The sequence below is a fragment of the Perognathus longimembris genome, chromosome 2 (assembly GCF_023159225.1).
Source record: "Perognathus longimembris pacificus isolate PPM17 chromosome 2, ASM2315922v1, whole genome shotgun sequence".
Lineage (NCBI taxonomy): Eukaryota > Metazoa > Chordata > Mammalia > Rodentia > Heteromyidae > Perognathus > Perognathus longimembris.
In genome coordinates this window covers 43,806,158-43,827,115 of record NC_063162.1, presented here as the reverse complement: position 1 = coordinate 43,827,115, position 20,958 = coordinate 43,806,158, and the positions used below count along the sequence as shown (strand labels likewise).

The following is a 20,958-nucleotide window of genomic DNA, read 5'->3' as shown; positions in this document are numbered from 1 at the left end:
TTAAATTAAACAACCTTGTTATTAGAAACCTGGGATTTGGGCTGGGAATGTGGCTTAGTGGTAGAGTGCTTGCCTAGCATGCATGAAGCCCTAGGTTTCATTCCTCAGTATCACATACACAGAAAAAGCTAGAAGTGATGCTGTGGCTCAAATGGTGGAGTGCTTGCCTTGAACAAAAGAAGTTCAGGGTCAGGATGAAGGCTTTGAGTTCAAGCCCCAGGACTGGCAAAAACAAACAAACAATAAAACCCAAACAACTCCAAATTCTAAGACCTATACTGTACATTTATAACAGACCCAACTCCTCAGATAAAATCACTAAGTCTTGGATTTTATAGCTTCATTGGGTGTTGGCTGCTGTGGTGTTTTTAAAGATACCACAGAAAGATAGAAGTCATGCTTTGATTACCTTTGTAAACACAGGAGCTGCAATGATAGGTTTTCCATCCAGTCCTTGAAGATAGTTGGTGGGACTCTGACACTGTTTGAAGGAAACCCAGATAGAGTCATTGCTAAACTACCACATGAGGAGAAAGACAGCAGAAATCTACAGAGTTTGTATACAATTATACTCTGATAAAAAGTCTGATGTCTATGGGTCACAGACATCAGATTCTAGACTGAATTGGTAACATTTTCACCTAGGTCTTGGGGGCTGTGAAACATGTGCTGACTCTCTTGCCTCTACACCCGTGGAGCTACAGAAAGTTCCCTAAGCCTCCCCTGAAAAGACCTTGTAACCTCTTGCAAACTTCTGCATCTGCACAGGTTACAGTTTGAAAACAAGCGGATTAGAACTAAAATGTGACCTCTGCCCTACTAAATAGGTTAGATACGTAATTCTGAATTTTTAAAGAAAAGTTGTAGTGTAGAATACTTAGTATACCTAACATCAACAGACATATTAATAAGATTTTACAAAGATATTCAGACAGTATGATTTCATATGTTTTAAAAAGTATATGCTTACATATGCATAAAAATTTCTGGAACATAATAATGTTATCTACAGGAGGTACTTTTGAGGAGGAAGGAAATGGTGAGAGCATCCTGATTAAAGTTTTTACTTAGTATTCTTTTATACTGGGGCTGGGAATATGGCCTAGTGGCAAGATTGCTTGACTTGTATACGTGAAGACCTGGGTTCAATTCCCCAGCACCACATATATAGAAGACGGCCAGAAGTGGCGCTGTGCCTCAAGTGGCAGAGTGCTAGCCTTGAGCAAAAAGAAGCCAGGGGGGCTGGGGATATAGCCTAGTGGCAAGAGTGCCTGCCTCAGATACACGAGGCCCTAGATTCGATTCCCCAGCACCACATATACAGAAAACGGCCAGAAGCGGCGCTGTGGCTCAAGTGGCAGAGTGCTAGCCTTGAGCGGGAAGAAGCCAGGGACAGTGCTCAGGCCCTGAGTCCAAGGCCCAGGACTGGCAAAGAAAAAAAAAATTCTTTTATACTTTGAGGGTTTTTTTCACCCCTAGTCCTGGGGCTGGAACTCTGGGCCTGGGAACTGACATTTATTTATTTATTTATTTATTTATTTATTTATTTATTTATTTATTTATTTAGTGCTCAAGGCTAGTACTCTACCACTTGTGTCACAATGGCCATTTCTAGCTTTTTCTGAGTAGCTTATTGGAGATAAGAGTCTCTTGGACTTTCCTGTCCGAGCTGGCTTTGAATCATGATTCTCAGATCTCAGCCTTGTGAGTCACTAAGATTACAGCATAAATCACCAGCACCCGGCTTACTTCGAGTGTGTTTATAGTAAGTATATATTATAAATACCAATTTGAAAGATGAATGTCTTTTACTGTTTTCTAAAAAGATAACTTCCTGCTTGCTCTATCTTAGAAAGTAGAATTCTTGGAAAATCCCTGAAATTGAGTTTTTGTGGTACAGCACTTGGCCTGGACTAGCCTGAGCGCTGGAGGTAACCACGTATGACATCAACATACTTTATGAAGCTGGACTGTAAAGAGTTTCTCTTCATCTGATTTTTTTTTTTGTCCATGAAGCTGGAGAACCAGTCAGTTTCCATAGCAAGAGGGACCTCCACCTCATACATTGGGGGTAGGGGTACACAGTGATGATCACTATGATAGAATTATAATATAGGTGAGAGCATGATAGTCCTGCTCATACAAGATGGTCATGATCACAATGGATGTCCATCACAGCCATGATAATTGTATTCCCATTATGCAGCTGTGATCACTGTTATACCTGCTGGATGGTTGATACTCTGGGCTGGGTTGCCAAATGCTGGGCTTGGGGCACTGCCGAAGGAATGGCTGCAGAGGTAGTGGGGGGTGATGACATCTCATTTGGCTTCTGGATTCTGAAAAATTGTTGAAATATAGGTTATAAGACAGAAGTATAGGGGCTGGGGATATGGCCTAGTGGCAAGAGTGCTTGCCTCGTATACATGAGGCCCTGGGTTCAATTTCCCAGCACCACATATACAGAAAATGGCCAGAAGTGGCAGAGTGCTATCCTTGAGCTAGAAGAAGCCAGGGACAGTGCTCAGGCCCTGAGCCCAAGGCCCAGGACTGCCAAAAAAAAAAAAAAAAAAAAAAGACAGAAGTATAACTGTGAAAAGCTTTTTGGCAAAACAAATAGTGTCACCGTTGTTTACAGTAAAAAGTAATACAAATCTTTGACAATATTCTACCAAGAGCTTCATTGCTTGAATTGCTTTGTTACATAGTTCAAACATGCATGTCTGTGGGGGAAAAAGAGTAAGGGGAGAGAGAAAGAGAATGGGATGGGGGGACCAGGGTAGTACCAAAACACGTGTGTACATAGGGCCCAAGGCAAATCACTCAAAGCTGCTAAAAAAGGGGAGTGGAGAGGGAAAATGAAGATAGAGTTCATTTGATCCATGTACAACATATACATGTTGAAATAAATGAAATACCATGGTGAAAACTCTGTACAATTAACATCACTAATATGAAAAGGTTGTAACTTGCCAAGATAATTTATACACACACGAAAAGATAATCTAAATAATTCTAACATATGTAATAAATAAAACTTAGGTTCATCACACTCTGAGTTCTTTTGCCAGTCCTGGGTCTTGAACTCAGGGCCTGGGTGCTGACTCTGAGTTTCTTTGTGCTGAAGGCTAGCATTCTGCAACTTGAGCCATAGTGTCACTTCTGGCTTTTTCTGAGTAGCTTATTGGAGATAAGAATCTTATGGACTCTCCTGTCCAGGCTGGCTTTGAACTGCAATCCTCAGATCTCAGTTTCCTGAGTTGCTAGGATTACAGGCATGAGCCACTGGTGCCTGGCACATTCTGTGTTCTTATGAGTAATATTTAATCATAATTTTTATAAAAAGCTATTGGATTGTTTATATTTGTGTGTGTGTGTGCATGCACGTGTGCATGCGTGTGCACCTGGGATCTGTCCCTTAGCTCTTTTGCCCAAGTCTGACACTCTACCACCTGAGCCACAGCTCCACACCTGGCTTTTTGGTGGTTAATTGGAAATAGATGTCTCATACACTTTCCAGTTTGGGCACATCTCAGCCTCTTAAATAGCTAGAATTCCAGCCATGAGCTACTGGCACCAGGCCAGGCAGGTTATTTGCTTTTTTACTCTGTAGATATAAGTATGATGATGTTTCATAGGTGATTCTTTTCTTTGTGGTATAAGGGATTTAATTTGGAGTCGTGGACTTGCAAGGCAGGCACTCTATCACTTGACCCAGACCCAATTTTCGAGCCCTTTTGCCTTGCTTATTTTCAATGTAGGGTCTTACTTTATGAGTGGGCTGTCATCCTCCTATTTGTGCTTCTCCATGTCGCTAGGGATTATAGGAGCACACAACTCTGCCCAACCATCGAATGAGATACATACAGTCCCTCAAAATTTTATGCCTGGGCTTGCCTTCAACTATATTGTTCCCATCTCTACCTCCTAAGTAGCTAGGATTACTGGCTTGAGCCACTACTAAGCAGAACATATTTAAACACTATTGTGAATATTCAAATTAATCTGCTAATCTAAGCAAAAGAAGTAGTTTTGTCCAAGTCTTTCCTTTCCCTCTCTCCCTTCCTTTCTGTTTTTTTTTCTTTTTGGATTTTACCCTGTAACTAACTATGCCCTACAAGCTGTAGTCACTGGGAGTTTTCTTGGGATCTAAGGATGCTAGGACTATAAAATAGAAAATTAGAATTACCGGTTCATCTCTTCCTTCGTAAGGTCCCCCTCAGAGTCAGAAGAAGAAACCCCTGGGGAAGAAAAACAAGATATAAGATTTTATTTGTTTATTTATTTATTGCTAGTCTTAGGGCTTGAGCTTAGGGCCTGGACACTGTCCTTGAGCCACTTTGTGTTCAAGGCTAGTGCTCTACCACTTGAGCCACAGCTCCACTTCTGGCTTTTTGGGTAATTTATTGGAGATAAGCATCTCACAGAGTTTTTCTTGCCTAGGCTGGCTTTGAGTAGATCTCAGCTTCCTGCATAGCTAGGATTACAGGCATGAGCCACTGGTGCCTGATAAGATATGAGATTTTTTTTTTTTTTTTTTTTTTTTTTTTTGCCAGTCCTGGGCCTTGGACTCAGGGCCTGAGCACTGTCCCTGGCTTCCTTTTGCTCAAGGCTAGCACTCTGCCACTTGAGCCGCAGCGCCACTTCTGGCCATTTTCTGTATATGTGGTGCTGGGGAATCGAACCGAGGGCTTCATGTATACGAGGCAAGCACTCTTGTCACTAGGCCATATCCCCAGCCCCAAGATATGAGATTTTTTAAGACACTCATTTATGAAACTAGTTTCTAGGCATTCAAAGACCTATAAAAAGTCTTCAACTTAGAAATAATTCTTAGTGATTCCCTGCACTAATGCACAACTAGACAAATAAGGAAATAGATCTAAGAGTCTGAAGTTGTTCAAGGTCACATGGCTAGTGATAGAGTTCAAGTGACCTGGGCCAACTTTGAAGTGTTCCAGAATGTAAAACACCTGCTGATGTCCTTGGACTAACAGAGCAGTGTTTGGAGGCATTCTTGGGTGCTCACAAATCCTCCCACTCTTGGCCTATACAGATTGAATAAATGGGATCATACCAGATTCCAAACATTGTAAGTGTAGGTGGGTGCTCTTCCGTCCTGTCCTAATATTAACAAGTAACACTTCATCTCATAAGTAGGGGGGTGTTTAGATTCCTGTTTTCATAAAATAAAAAAACTTAGCTATCCAATCTCAGCACTGTTAGCAGAGCCTTGATCCTGGATTGAGTTCTCAAGACAGTGAATTACAGAAAGATGTAACAGAGCTAAATCTGGAGGTTTTTTATTGTACTTGGAAAAGGCAAGGATAAAAACATGTATTTATTCAATAACTGTTTATAAAATATTTATCAATATTTATCACTATATGCCTATGAAAGTCATGGAGATAGAAATAAAGAGGAAAGATACAATCTTGGTGTTATAATCTAGTTGGCGATGGGTATTTTTACCATAATAATACAATATGTAAACACTAAAGGTAAGATATATATAAGGTATTGCAGGTGAAAAATTGATAAAGAATAGTCCCCAGAAAAGATTTACAATAGGAAAAGATACAATAGGAAGCAAAATTTAGGGAGTTATATGAGGGACATCAGTTGATTTCTTCTCTAAAATTAATCATGTAAGTTTAGTGCTGGTGTAAATGTTTTAACAACGCTATCTGCAGGTCGCCATTCTTCTTCTCTTGCCTCTCTCCCTCAGTATGTTTTCACTCAGAGCTTCAGCTAAGAACTAAGTTATAGCATGCCATGTTTCTGCTCAGAACCTTCCAGAATTTCCATCTCCCTCACAGTAAGAGCCAAATCTCTTCAATGACTTACAAAGACTTACCCGATCTGCTCACCTGCCTTGTTCCACTTCCACCTCATCTCGAACTTCAGTCCTAATCACCTGTTAATTTTCTTCCTTATTTCCATGATGGCTCATCTCTACCTTAAAACTAGCATATTCACTGGGTTTGGTGGCAAATGGCTGCTGTCTTATTTTATTTTTTTGTTGTTTTGTTTTTTTGCCAGTCCTGGGGCTTGGACTCAGGGCCTGAGCACTGTCCCTGGCTTCTTTTTGCTCAAGGCTAGCACTGTATCACTTGAGCCACAGCGCCACTTCTGGCTTTTTCCATATATATGGTGTTAAGGATCTGAACCCAGGGCTTCATATATATGAGGCAAGCACTCTTGCCACTAGGCCATATCCCCAGCCCAGCTGCTGTCTTAAAACTCAGGAAGCTGGGGCAAAAGGGACCATGAGTTCAAATTCAACCAGCCCCCGAGATTTCTCTGCCTACAGTATTTTCCCTAGTTATCTTTGTGGTTATTCTCTCATTTCTCCCAATGTCACTTGGTTAGTGAGGTCGTTACTGGCTACTCTATCAAAAATCATACCCAGACGGGCACTGGTTGCTCACACCTGTAATTATAACTACTCAGGAGGCCAGAATCTGAGGATTGTGGTTTGAAGCCAGCCCAGGCAGGAAAATCTGTGAGACCCTTATCTCCAATCAACCACCAGAAAAGCGGAAGTGGTTTTGTGGCTCAAAGTAGTACAGCACTAGCTAGCCTTGAGCAAAAAAGCTCAGGGACAGTACCCAGGCCCTGAGTTCAAGCCTCATGATGACTACCACTACCAACTGATCACATCAACAGGCCCATATTTGCATGTACACATTCACATACAATTCCTATCCATTATTCTTGTGATTTCTACCATTGTGTTATATATACCTAATCCTTTTTTTTTTTTTTTGCCAGTTCTGGGCCTTGGACTCAGGGCTTGAACACTGTCCCTGGCTTGTTTTTGCTCAAGGCTAGCACTCTGGCACTTGAGCCACAGCGCCACTTCTGGCCGTTTTCTATATATGTGGTGCTAGGGAATTGAACCCAGGGGCTTCATGTATAGGAGGCAAGCACTCTTGCTACTAGGCCATATTCCCAGCCACCTATTACTTTTTATATATTATTTACCTCATATATTTTCTCTTTCCCATTATATAAATTTAATTGGTATATAAGTCTAGGGATATTTGTTTACTTGGTTCATTGTTGTATCTCCACTGCCTAGAAGAGTGTATAGCAGAACAGGCCTTTGGTAAATGTTCCTTTATTATGAATCTATGTTTTAACTGTACGTGTCATGCTCCGAGTATTTTGCTTTACCTTCTATGTAAATCTCAGCAGAAGTTGAATCAGTGCCATAGATGTTAGAAGCAAAGCAAGAATAGCGTCCTGTGTCCTCTTCAAAGGCTTCAGCAATGGTGAGAGAGTGCAGGTTTCCTGCCTGCACGATGTGAATGTCTGGGGAATTTTCCAGTTCCTTGCCTTCACAATACCACCTGCAAGAAAGGGACCATGGTCGTTAGACATGAGACTTGGCAACATAGATGGCGCCAGATGTTCCCTGAGCAGAATTCTGTGACAAATTTCATTTAGACTCAGAACATGAAGCAGTATCATTTAGCTGTAACAATGAGAAGAGTTAACAGTATTCGACACTTGACTCAGGCAACTAGAAAGTGGCCACTATTATGAATAATACAATGTGACGAGTGTCAGTGGCTCATAACTATAGTCCTAGCTACTCAGGAGGCTGAAATCTGTGGATCACAGTTCAAAGCCAGCCCAGCAGGAAAGCCTGTGAGATTCTTATGACCAATTAACTACCAAGAAAGCAGGAAGTGGAGCTATGGCTCAAGTGGTAGAGTGCTAGCCTTGAGCTAGCACTGGAGACCATGTCCAGGCCCCAAGTTCAAGCCCCAGGACTGGCACAGAAAAAAAAGAAAGAAAGAAAAAGAAGGATACAACTTGCCAGGAGTCAATGGTTCATTCCTAACTATTCAGGAGGTTGAGATCTGAGGATCATGGTTTAAAAAGCCAGTCCACTAGGAAAGACCTTGAGACTCTTAATTTTAACTAAGCTGAAGGTAGAGCTGTGGCTCAAGCGGTAGAACACCAGCCTTGAGCGAAAAAAACTAAGGGACAGCATCTAGGCTCTGAGTCAAACAGTACTGGCTGGCATGTGCACGTGCACACGCGCGCACGTGCACACGCGCGCGCGCACACACACACACAAATAGTATAACTGAGAGATGATGAAAAAGCCAGTGTTTGTCACCACAAAACTGGTTTTGGTCTTAGGTTATGGTCTTTCAATTCTATATTCCTGAAGTTAGAAACTTTTATTATAGTATAGAAATTTTTCTTTTGGCCAAAAGTTTACACAAAATAATATATAAAATGTGTTGAATGTGGAGGTACAAAAGAAAAATGAACATTCAAATTAAATGAGAGAACCATTTCTCACATAAACATTTGACAAGAGCTGATAAGTTCACTGTTATACATTGTCAACAGGAACGTAAAATGGCATTTCTGGGCTGGCAATATGGTAGAATGCTTGCCTAGCATGCATCAAACCCTGGGCTTGATTCCTCAGGACCACATAAAAAGAAAAGGCCAGAAGTGGAGCTGTGGCTCAAGAGGTAGAGTGCTAGCCTTGAGCAAAAAAAGAGGCCAGGTATAGTGTTCAGGCCCTGAGTTCAAGCCTCAGGAAAGGTTAAAAAAAATGACTGGAACACTGCCAACAGTACAGATGTTTTTATTCTTGTGACAGAACACTTGTTGGAATCTATCATACAGATTGACTTGTATACATACAAAATGAGAAATGTACAAGCTATTTACTGAAATAACAAAGGGTTGGAAACAGGCAATGTCCATCTTTAGGGGAATGGCATTGGATGGTAAACAGCAACACAGTGGAACACTTTGCAGCTCTACAAAGAGAATGAGAAAGAGCACTAAATACTGATATGAAAAGATCCCTGGGGCTGGGGATATAGCCTAGTGGCAAGAGTGCCTGCCTCGAAAAGATCCCTCAGATGGATAGTTAAATTTAATAGTAAGTAACAAAATAAAAACATATAGAATGGTAGCTTGGTAAGAGAGAGTTATAAGCAGGGTGCTGGTGGCTCACACCTATAATCCTAGCTACTCAAGAGTCTGAGATGTGAGGATCACGGTTCAAAGCCAACCTAGGTAAGAAAGTCTGTGAGACTCTTATTTCTAATAAACCACCAGAAAACCAGAAGTGGTGTTGTGGCTCAAGTGGTAGAGTGCTAGCCTTGAGCTGAAGAGCTCAGGGACAGTGCCACGGCCCAGAGTTCAAGCCCCATGACCAACAAAAACTCTCTCTCTCTTTCTCTCTCTCTAGTGTGTTATAGATTGAATTACATCCCTTCCACCAAAAAAGATATGGTGAAGTCGTAACCTCTTATATGCGGGTCAATGGCCATAATTGGAAATACTCTTTGAAGATGTAACCAAGTTAAGGTGAGGTCATCAGGGTGGGACCAAATCCAGCGTGACCTGGTCATTAGAAGAAGATGAGACACCATGTGAAAATGGGGACACACAGGGAGAACACGATGCGATGACAGAGGCAGAGACCGGGATACTGCAGCTGTCAGCCAGGGAATGCCGAGGATTGACAGCCGCTAGCAGAAGCCAAGAAGAAGCAAGAATTCCTCCAGAGGCTCAGATGGAACACAATGCTAGTGACACTTGGACTGCAGACTTGTGGTCTCCAGAACTGTGAGAGACAGTTTGAAAGGCAGGGCTTCCCTAGGCAGCCCAGGCTGGTCTCAGACTTAGAGATCGTTTTGCCTTTGCTTCCCAGTGCTGGAATTACAGGCACATGCTATCACACCTATTTTTTTCCTTCCTTCCTCCCTCTCTCCCTCCCCCCCCCCTTCCTTTCTGGTCCTGGGGCTTGAATTCAGGGCCTGGATGGTATCCTTGAGCCATTTTGTGCTCAAGGCTAGTGCTCTACCACTTGTGTCACAGCACCACTTCTGCCTTTTTCTGAGTAGTTTACTGGAGATAAGAGCCTCACAGACTTTCTTGCCCAGGCTGGCTTTGAACTATGATCCTCAGATCTCAGCCTCCTACAGGCATGAGCCACCAGTGTCCAGATCACCTGACTTTTTTTGTGGTTTTAAGTAATCTAATTTGATGTGTCAGTCCTAGAAAACAGATGCAAGAGAACAAAAAATAACACACACTCACATTGTCTTCATAAACACAACTAGAAGTATAAAACAATGATCAAAAGTGGCTTCTCATTAGGGGTGATGGGAAATGGATGGTGGCAGATAGAAGGGGGACATCTCAGTGTCCTCTTTTATGTTGTTACTTTTGTTGTTGTTGTTTATGTTTTGAGACAAGTTCTTGCTATGTAACTCAGGCCAGTCTAGAACTTGAGATCCTTCTGCCTCCACCTTCCAAGTGCTGGGATTATGGGCATAAACCACCCTGTATGACTTCACTTTTGAAATAGTAATTATTAATGAACACAACCAAAAGTAATTCACAGAAAAGTATTAAGATTATTCCATGTTAAAAAAAATTAAGGTGTGTTTATCTGTCGTTATTGCCATTGTAAGTCCAGCAACTCTATGCTTTAATTCTTCCCTCCCACCATTTTTAAGGCACATTAAAGGAAACCCACGTACCCAACCACTTCCCAACATTCAAGCTGTCCTCCTCTGTTCCCCAGACATGTCACGGTCACCTCCATGTTCAATTTTCTGCTTACAGTTTGCTCTCTGGGGTTTTCTTCCTCTGATTTGCAGCAAAAGCAAACAACTCATCCATCAATGGCTGGTTTAGAGATGACCTCCTATAAATTTTACCATCAATTCTCAATGATTATGTTTTCTAACTTCACCTGGTGTGTGTGTGTGTGTGTGTGTGTGTGTGTGTGTGTGTGTGAGTGAGAGAGAGAGATGTGTGTGTGTGAGAGAGAAAGAGAGAAAGAGAAAGAGATGGGGTTTGGACTCAAGGCCTCATGATGTTAGGCAGGTGTACTACCATTAAATCATGCTCTTAGTTCTAGATAATAAGTGTGTGTGTGTGTGTGTGTGTGTGTGTGTGTGTGTGTGTGTGTGTGTGTGCTCCAGTACTGGAGCTTGAACTCAGGATCTAGGTGCTGTCCCTGAGGTTTTTTGCTCAAGGTTAGTGTTCTACCACTTGATCCACAGCTCCACTTCTGGCTTTTTGTTGCTTAAGTGTCTGCCCTGGCTGACTTTGAACTATGATCTTAATATCTCAGCCTCCTGAGTAGCTAGGATATGAGCTAGGTGTGATCCATGGCATGAATCATCTTATAGAAGGGACCTGAGCATCTTCAGACTTTGGCACTCACCAAAGAGACAATCTCTGAGGCCAATCTCTAAGGATACTGAGGGCTGACTGTGCAAACAAGGAAATAATCATTTTACCCTACTAGGCCTGGCAGTGAATAATACTCATGCAATAACTTAGAAAGTAAATACTAAATACTTTTTAGAACACTAAACACTTTTTTAAAGCAACAATAGCCTGTGATTACACTAGGATAATGAAGAAAGGAAAAATGAGGTGCCAGTTGAGGTGCCAGTTTAACTACCAGATGAAAGAATAGGAAGTGAATACAAAATAGCTTATGTGAGCATAGCCAACAATAGCAATCGAAGCATACTACAGTGGTTCTCACTGAACTACAGTGTAGCTCACTTTCTATGAAAACAAAACTGAGATTATTTGCCCTTTCACTGTGCTGACATTCACACTTTTAGTGCAAAAGCTACTGTGGGTAAAGGTGCTAGGGCTTTGGTCACATGTCACAAACTGATGTGGTGAAAGGTCCACAACCCCCTCCCCCCAAACCCACATGATTTCAAGGAAAATGTCCCGATGAAGCAATTAAAATCAGTATTTTATTGGATCTGTATCCAGAGTCCGTACACTTTCATGTTCTGGGTGGAAAAATGAGAATTGAGTGAAGCATTTCTGCCATATGTAGAACAGCACTTGTGGGGGGCTGGACTGAGGGCTGGAAAGGGAGCTGCAAGGCTGAAACCAAATTGCAATTTGAAAGCATGACAGTCAAACTGTGCTTATCCAGACATGGGTGTTCCATACTCGCTTAAAAAAAAAAAAAGGAAATAAGTGTGTTATTTCAAGTAAAAAAATAACAGATAGTATCTGTTGCCAGTGGAAAAAAATTGAGCAAGCCTGGTGCCCATAGCTCAAGCCTGTTATCCTACATATTCAGGAGGCTGAGATGTGAGGATCGAAGTTCTAAGCCAGACTAGTCAGAAAAAGTCTATGAAACGCTTCTCTCTAACTACAAAAAAGCCAGAAGTAGAGCAATAGCTCAAGTGGTAGAGATCTGGCCTTGAGTAAAAATGCTAAGGGACAGCCCCGGCCCTGAATTTTTACCCTAATACTGTCACAAGTTTTTTGTTTTTTTTTTTAAAGAAAAATTAAGGAGTGATATTGTCCAAAAAGAAATTCAGTCTTCACCCAACTTACATAACTGTAATCCCTTTGTATATTAGCTTCATAGTAACAATTTTAAATTTTTTAAAAGAAAAAATAAGCTTTCTAGGAAAAATGAGAAAGCTTGTTCAGGGTTTCCCCACCAATACTTAAAAACTTAAATGAGCTGGATGCCAGTGACTCATGCCTGTAATCCTAACTACTCAGGAGGCTGAGATCTGAGGATCACAGTTTAAAGCCAGCCCCAGCAGGAAGGTCTGTGAGACTCTTATCTCCAATAAACTACCCAGAAAGCGCCAGAAGTAGCATTGTGGCTCAAGTGGTATAGTGTTAGCCTTGAGCACAAAGAGGCTCAAGGATAGTGCCCAGGCCCTAAGTTTAAGCCCTAGGACTGGCAAGACAAAATGAAACAAACAAAACTTAAATGAAATAAGTGATATTAATAGTGTGCCATTTTGATATCATAAAAGAAAATGTGTTATATCTTGAAAGGTCTACATTCATGTTTTCCAAGTTTAAGAAAGACCAGTGGGTTTCAGTGAAGCAATGGACAAAAGGTCATTAGTATGGGTTCACAGATTTCCATTGTAGCTAACATTCAGGAAACAACTGCTGGTTGAATTTTGGTGAAATATCACATCACAATGATCAGAAGAAACTATTAAGATAAACAATGTGACACTCTTGCTAAACTTTGTGCTTTGGAAAATATTGTTAGTGATAGTAACCTGTTTATTATTGCTATTTTAAAATGAAAGAATCAGGGGCTTGGGAATATGGCCTTGTGGTAAAGTGTTCGCCTCATATACATGAAGCCCTGGATTTGATTCCTCAGCACCACATATATAGAAAAAAGCCAGAAGTGGCGCTGTGGCTCAAGAGGTAGAGTGCCTTGAGCAAAAAGAAGCCAGGGACAGTGCTCAGGCAGGCCCTGAGCCCACGCCCCAGGACTGGCAACGAAAACAAATAAAATGAAAGAATCAGTAAACATTTTAAAAATTTCTTACTTTTAGTTTAGAATATGACACATAACTATAACTTATATGAGGCGAGCACTTTACCACTAAGCCATATTCCTGGCCCCTAACTATAACTTATATTAAACAAAATTTCTTTTGGGCCTCAATGAATTTTAAGATTGTAAAAGGGGCCTGTGAACAGAAGTTTTGTGAAACACTGGCATGTTATTCAGAAATCTAGACAAAAATGGACCAGAAACAGTTAAGTTGAAAGAAATCCATTCTTTCCTTCTCTCTCTCTCTCTCTCTCTCTCTCTCTCTCTTTCTCTCTCTCTCCCTCTCTCTCCCTCTTTCTTTTGTTGTTCCAGTAGTAGACTCAGTACTTGAACTCAGAACCTGGGAGCTTAGCTTATTCATTCGAGGCTGGTGCTTTACCACTTGAACAATTATTTCTAGCTTTTTGGTGATTAATTAGAAATGAGATTCCCATGGGCTTTTCTGCCCAGGCTGGCTTTGAATGGTGATCTTCAGATCTCAGCCTCCTGAGTAACTAGGATCACAGATGTAAACCACTGATGCTCAGCTGAAAATGATCTGTTCTTTAATAATATATTTGACATTTTAAGTCAGTACTTCTAATTATTTGATGATCAAAAGATATATCTTTCTTCCTATGAACACAATAGGATTATCTCAAATTTTCAGATAAGGGGGCTGGGAATATGGCCCAGTGGCAAGAGTGCTTACCCATATACATGAAGCCCTGGGCTCAATTCCCCAGCACCACATATATAGAAAACAGCCAGAAAGGCTGGGAATATGGCCTAGTGGCAAGAGTGCTTGCCTTGTATACATGAAGCCCTGGGTTCGATTCCCCAGCACCACATATATAGAAAACGGCCAGAAGTGGCGCTGTGGCTCAAGTGGCAGAGTGCTAGCCTTGAGCAAAAGGAAGCCAGGGACACTGCTCAGGCCCTGAGTCCAAGGCCCAGGACTGGCAAAAAAAAAAAAAAAAAAAGATTTCTCAGCATTGTCAAAATGAGAGTGGAGTCATCTGTAGATCATTAGGTAGCCAGAAGGAGATAATGGAATGATCCAACAGCCTGAACTCTCTGAAGCATTTTTTTGATCTGTACTCAAAAAGCCAGAATGGCTTCAGCTGGGCCCAAAGATCAGTACACAGAAATCATACACCTGTCTGAAAGGGTATAAAATTTACCCAGCTACCCTGAGAACTTTTTGTGTGTGTGTCAGTCCTGGGGCTTGAATTCAGGGCCGGGGCACTGTCCAGCTTTTTGCTCAAGGACAGTGCCCTATTACTTGAGCCACAGCTATATTTTTGACCTTTTGGTGGTTCATTGGAGATAAGAGTCCCAGGAACTTTCAAGTTGAGGGTGGGGGTGGGTGGGTGGAGGGTTTGAGATAAGAGTCCCAAAAACTTTTTTGTTTTAATTTGTTGTTTTTATGTGTGCCAGTCCCGGGGCTTGAACTCAGGGTCTGGGCACTGCCCCTGAGCTTTTTTGCTCCCCAGGAGTTTGTTTGTTTTTTTTTTTTTTCCTCCTGGGTTGACTTTGAACTGTGATTCTCAGATCTCAGCCTCCTGGTTACCTTGGATGACAATCCTGAGCCACTGTGTCCCCCCTCTGAAGTTTTGAGGGTAGGAGGAAAACAATCTCCCCTGGGAATCCATGTTAGGGTAGACTCTCACAGAAATGCCTTTGCTAGCTTCGTGTTTTCAGAACACCAAATCCTCGTGACACTTACAGAACAGTAGGAGGTGTCCCATGTGATTCATGGCTCAGCAGACCTGAGTCACAGGGCAGGGCCAAATGACAAAGAACCCTACCTGTGGTATGCTGGAGTTAGGTTGCCAGATTTGCTACCTTGGTTAGCTACCAGGGATAGGGAACTGAAGCGACACATTTTTCAGATTTAACTGGACTTTATTATTATTATTATTTTGGCTATCACTTCTCTGCTGTTAGGCTAATATTACATCTAAAATATGGCTTGGATAGATATTCTGACTCATTGTTCTAGCACATTAACAACTGCTAACATCATCTGAATGTGTTATCCTGACTCACCAGTAATAATACTTGGTAAAAGAATGATTGCTCAGAGCCCTCCTTTAGTCTTTCCCCAGCCCTTCCAAAGTCCCTGCTGTAGCTTCTATTGTTCTCCCACCTTTCTTCTCTTTGCTAGGTTATGTGGTTCAGAATAAATGCTTCTGTTTGCTCACTTGGGAGCCTTTCAGAGTATTTGTTTTCCTTAGCTGTTTGAAAACCTTGCTCTTCTTTCAGGGTTGTTGGCTCTGATTACAGGGGATTGTCTCTGGAGATTGTTGGAGATCAAGGCTGGGATTTCAGGTAGGCGTACACAGTGTACCAGTAGCTCCTTCGTCCTCCTGCCTATTGTTAGTATCTGGGACACTGCCCTGCCTCCCCAGAACACATTTGTTACTCTGGCTTCTGTGTAAAGGGCCATACTTGTTAGACTGAACAAGAGAAGCTGAGGCCCTCCATGGGCTCCTATAATAATCAATCACCCCAGCATCTGGGGTCTTCTACTGACTGTGTCCTTTGACTGTCTGTCTGGAGATGCCCAGAAGAGTTTCTAACTCCAACAACATTTTTTTTTAATCTTGAATTTCCTCCTTTAATCAGAGTCCTTTGTTTGGAAGCAGATGAACTATGAAAGAAATAGAACTTTAGTCTTATAGGACCCCTTTCCAAGGGGTCCTATAATACACTTAACTGTGTATTTACAACATTGCGTGTTTGTTTATTTTTGCCAGTCCTGGGGCTCAGGGCCTATGTGCTGTCCCTGTTCTTTTTGCTCAAAGCCAGCACTCTACCTCTTGAGCCACAGCACCACTCTGGCTTTTTCTGTTTATGTGGTACTGAGGAATTGAACCCAGGACTTCATGCACACTAAGCAAAAGCTAAGCCACATTCCCAGTCCTGCATTGTTTATTTTAAGGAAGACCTCTGATACTATAGATACATCAAAGTTCACAATACAGCACTCTTCCACATGGAATTCAACTGTTGAGAAATTTCTAAAAAAATTCATATTTATAGATACCATTCTTGTGGGTTTTGTTAGGTTTTGGTAGGGAGGGAAGGAAGGCTGGCCCATGTGCTAAAATCTACTGGTTATTTCATGCTGGTACTGGAGCTTGAACTCATGACCTTGTACTCTCACCTAGCTTTTTTCTGTCAAGGATGGTGCTGTACCATGTGAGCCACACTGCCACTCCTGGCTTTTCCCTGGGTAATTGGAAATAAGAGAGTCACAGACTCTTCTGTCTGGACTGGCTTTGAACTGTGATCCTCAGATCTCAGCCTCCTGACTAGCTAGGATTACAGGCATGAGCCAATGGTGCATGGCTGAGTTGTCCAATCTTTAAAACAAACAAATAAATGGCAAAGACTCTCTACTTTGCACTATACACAAATGTCAGCTTTACATGGATTAAACATGTAAATGTAGAAGACAAAATTAAAGGAAAAAACAATTTTTTCTTACAAACTACAAAAAGGAAAAACATAAAAGAAAAATCAATCAATTTAACATTGAAGTTAAGCACATCTAATTATCAAAAAGAAACCATTGCCAGGCACTGGTGGCTCATTCTTGCAAACCTTACTACTCGGAGGGCAGAGATGAAGGACTGTGGTTTGAAGCCAGTTCCGGAAGAAAAGGCTGAAAGACTCCATCTCCAGTTATCTATTGAAAAGTAAGACTGAAAAAGCATAGATCAAGGGATAGTGTCAGCTGTGAGCAAAAAAGCTGAGTAAGGATGAGAGGCCCAGAGTTCAAAACACAGTGTACACACACACACACACACACACACACACACACACACACACACACATACACACTTCATAGATCAAAGTAGGGGGCTGGGAATATGGCCTAGTGGTAGAGGGCTTGCCTCACATACATGAAGCCCTGGATTCAATCCACCAGCACCACATAGACAGAAAAAGCCAGAAGTGGTGCTGTGGCTCAAGTGGTAGAGTGCTAGCCTTGAGCAAAAAGAAGCCAGGGACAGGGCTCATGCCCTGAGTCCAAGCCCCAGGACTGGCAAGAAAAAAAAAAAAAAGAAAGAGAGAAAGAAAGATCAAAGTAGAAGAGTACTATTGACATTTTTATCACAATTTTAATTATATAATAAATGGTCGAATTTTGTTTATTACCCACATCCTTTACTAGACTCGAAACTCCCTGAGGGCAAGTGATCTTTTTGTCCTTTTTGCTACTTAACCCTTAGTGCCTACCACAGTATAGAGTGTAAGAAGAGATACCAAAAGATACCAAATCCTGGTTGAATGAATGAATCTAGATTTTCTCAAATAGTAAAAAAAAAAAAAAGCCCTTAAATGATTTCCTATGAAATTCCCCTATGTCATTGAAGATATTCTTTTGTACTTATAACTATTTTGTTTTCTTTTCATTTCCTTAGCACACTACGTGTCGGCAAATATCCAGAAATAATAGCAACAAAACTTAACAGCCATAGTAGACATTGTTGTGTGTACAAAGGGATGTTTGTGCTGTCTCAGAAGGCTGTGTACAAGCACACACCACAGCTCAGCTGCACATTCCTGGAAAAGAATGTGGAGTCAGGATACAAAAAGGGATCATGGCCATTTGCTCAGAATTCCTGCAGCCTCTTTCATCTGTGCCTCAGGCATGAGCCCATTTCCTTTGCCAAGACTACATTCAAGCTTGACAAGCTTTCAAACACTCTAGCTTCAGGATCCCACTTCTACTTACAAAATAATTCCTTCACAATTGACTTGATAATCAATACTATCAGTAATGTAGTAGCAAAAACAATTTTCAGCTTGCTAAATGAGGCCTCTGGAAACAGGGCTAAAATACTGACTATACACAAGTACAAAGAGATAATCACCTTGCCTCTATTTTCTTGCTTAAAATAGCTAAAAAATTAATTTCCTTATTAGCTGTGGAGTTCTTATTTGGCAAACTGAAGCTATTAATTATTTTATTTTAATGCTTTGTGTGTGTGTGTGTGTGTGTGTGTGTGTGTGTGTGTATGTGTGTGTGTGTATTGGTACTGGGGCTGGGTGCTGTCCCTTAGCTTTTCTGCTCAAGGTTAGTGCTCTACCACTTGCGCTGTATGGCCTAGTGGCAAGAGTGCTTGCCTCATATACATGAGGCCCTGGGTTCAATTCCCCAGCACCACATATACAGAAAACGGCCAGAAGTGGCGCTGTGGCTCAAGTGGTAGAGTGCTATCCTTGAGCAAAAAGAAGCCAGGGACAGTGCTCAGGCCCTGAGTCCAAGCCCCAGGACTGGCCAAAAATAAATAAATAAATGTCAATTCTGGCTTTTTTGCTGGTTAATTGTAAATAAGAGTCTCATGGCTTTCTCCTGCATAGGCTGGCTTTGAACCACAATTCCAGATCACAGCCTCCTGAGTAACATGAGCATTGGTGCCTGGCTTATTTTTTATTTTATTTTTTTGCCAGTCCTGTGGCTTGGGACTCAGGGCCTGAGCACTGTCCCTGGCTTCTTTTTGCTCAAGGCTAGCTCTCTACCTCTTGAGCCACAACACCAATTCCGGCTTTTTTCTATATATGTGGTGCTGAGGAGCCGAACCCAGGGCTTCATGTATACGAGGCAAGCACTTTACCACTAGGCCGTATTCCCAGCCCCACTTCTGGCTTTTTCTATATATGTGGTGCTGAGGAATTGAACCCAGCCTATTTTTATTTATTTTTAAAGGATTCTCTGGATCAGAATTTGTGTTTGTTGGTTCTGTGGAGATGGTCTAAGGTTTTCAGTGGTGGCAAACAGGTAGGGAAGGTTCTAGACTTCTACTCTACCTTCAGTCTCAATAGCATTAATCTTATCTTTAAAAATGCCCCCCCCCATACACCCAAGCTTGAAGTGTGGCCTAGTGGTAGAGTGCTTGCCTCCCATACATGAAGCCTTGGGTTCGATTCCTCAGCACCACATATATAGAAAAGGCCAGAAGTGGCACTGTGGCTCAAGTGGCAGAGTGCTAGCCTTGAGCAAAAAGAAGCCAGGGACAGTGCTCAGGCCCTGAGACCCAAGCCCCAGGACTGGCAAAAAAAAAAAAAAAAAAATCAACACACACATTTTTTTTTTTTTTTTTTTGCCAGTCCTGGGCCTTAGTCTCAGGGCCTGAGCACTGTCCCTGGCTTCTTTTTGCTCAAGGCTAGCACTCTACCACTTGAGCCACGGCACCACTTCTGGCCTTTTCTATATATGTGGTGCTGAGGAATCGAACCCAGGGCTTCATGAATGCAAGGCAGTAAGTCACATTCCTAGCCCTATGTGTGTTAATTTTAGGGTAGCATGTAACAACTTTTGTGTGTGAAAGCTAAAAAAGTGTTTCAGAAGATTTCCACTCTAGTACTGAGATGAACCAGAAAAGAACTGATTTTAAGTGTAACCTGTATATACAATCCCTTGGTAAATACTTGACTATATCAAGGACTCAGGCTACCATGGTAGAATGGATAGGTCCTAGGCTAGATCAACTCAACATCTTTACATAAGGGCACTGACACAGTGTGCCAGACTTTCCTCATTCTGTGAAAGGATCTAGTTCCTTCAGCAGTGTCTTTGGCTTTTGCCCCTGCATTTCTGAAACCCTCTTAAAGGTGGAGGAACATCCAGCTCAGAGACCATACAAAGCCCGCAAAGTCATTTGGTATGTGACAGGACAAACATGCATGTTTGCGTCAGCTGCCCACGGTTGTCTGCCTGTATTGATAATTTTATATGGCTTGTGAATGATGTTATAAATATCCAAATGGCCTTGGCAGAAATAAGATTCTCTGTCCCCAGTTGGCAATGGTCCCCTCTACCTCCTCAGACTCAAACACACATCAACTTCCCCCACAACTCTGAGTTCAGGCCATCACCCTTCTCTTTCTTTCAGACTTGTGAGGTAGCATTTTTTTGTTCTTTTTAACTCATCGTTCTGCTTAGTACATCACCAAGTTCAGCTTGACTTCTTCACTTCTAATTGCTGTTGTTTCCTCACATCTTCTCTTTCCTGTGTACCCCAGCCCAGGACTAGCACAACAGCCAATACCTGGGGACCTCCAGCAGCTTCCCAAGTAGCCTCCTAGCACCATCCTTCTTTGATCTAACCCATCCTTTCAGAGCTGTTCTCTTAAAATGTTTCCTTTCATCCTTCTCCTACCCTATACACCATCCAAGCTCCTCATTGGCTCTTCAAAATCGTTCTGGCTCTGCTCTCCTTTCCACTTAGGTCAGCCTCCTTCCAGTCACAGAAAAGTTTTATTGCAATATTAGCATCTGTGCCCTTATATAAACATGTTGATTTGACCTGGCCTATAAGGACTCCTCCCTTCTACCCACTTGTTGAATTCTATCTCTAATCTTTCCTTACCCATTCATGTTGTTGACATAGACATGTACTTAAGATTCTCTGAAAATACTTGCCTCAAGGCCTTTCCATTTGCTTTCTTGTTTCCTCCAATTCCTCTGTTTTTTTTTGGCCAGTCCTGGGTCTTGGACTCAGGGCCTGAGCACTGTCCCTGGCTTCTTCCCGCTCAAGGCTAGCACTCTGCCACTTGAGCCACAGCGCCGCTTCTGGCCGTTTTCTGTATATGTGGTGCTGGGG

At 42.0% G+C, this 20,958-nt stretch overlaps 1 protein-coding gene across 1 annotated transcript in view; it reads right to left on the bottom strand.

Annotated features, from left to right (window-relative positions):
• Mypn (myopalladin) overlaps positions 1-20,958 on the bottom strand; it is a 76,837-nt gene that overhangs the window by 38,860 nt on the left and 17,019 nt on the right. The window contains exons 3-6 of the mRNA XM_048338881.1: positions 7,180-7,355; positions 4,190-4,241; positions 2,225-2,339; positions 410-481 (exon numbers count right to left, since the gene is read on the bottom strand). Coding sequence (XP_048194838.1) covers positions 410-481; positions 2,225-2,339; positions 4,190-4,241; positions 7,180-7,355 — 415 coding nt within the window. The remainder of the gene's footprint in view (positions 1-409; positions 482-2,224; positions 2,340-4,189; positions 4,242-7,179; positions 7,356-20,958) is intronic.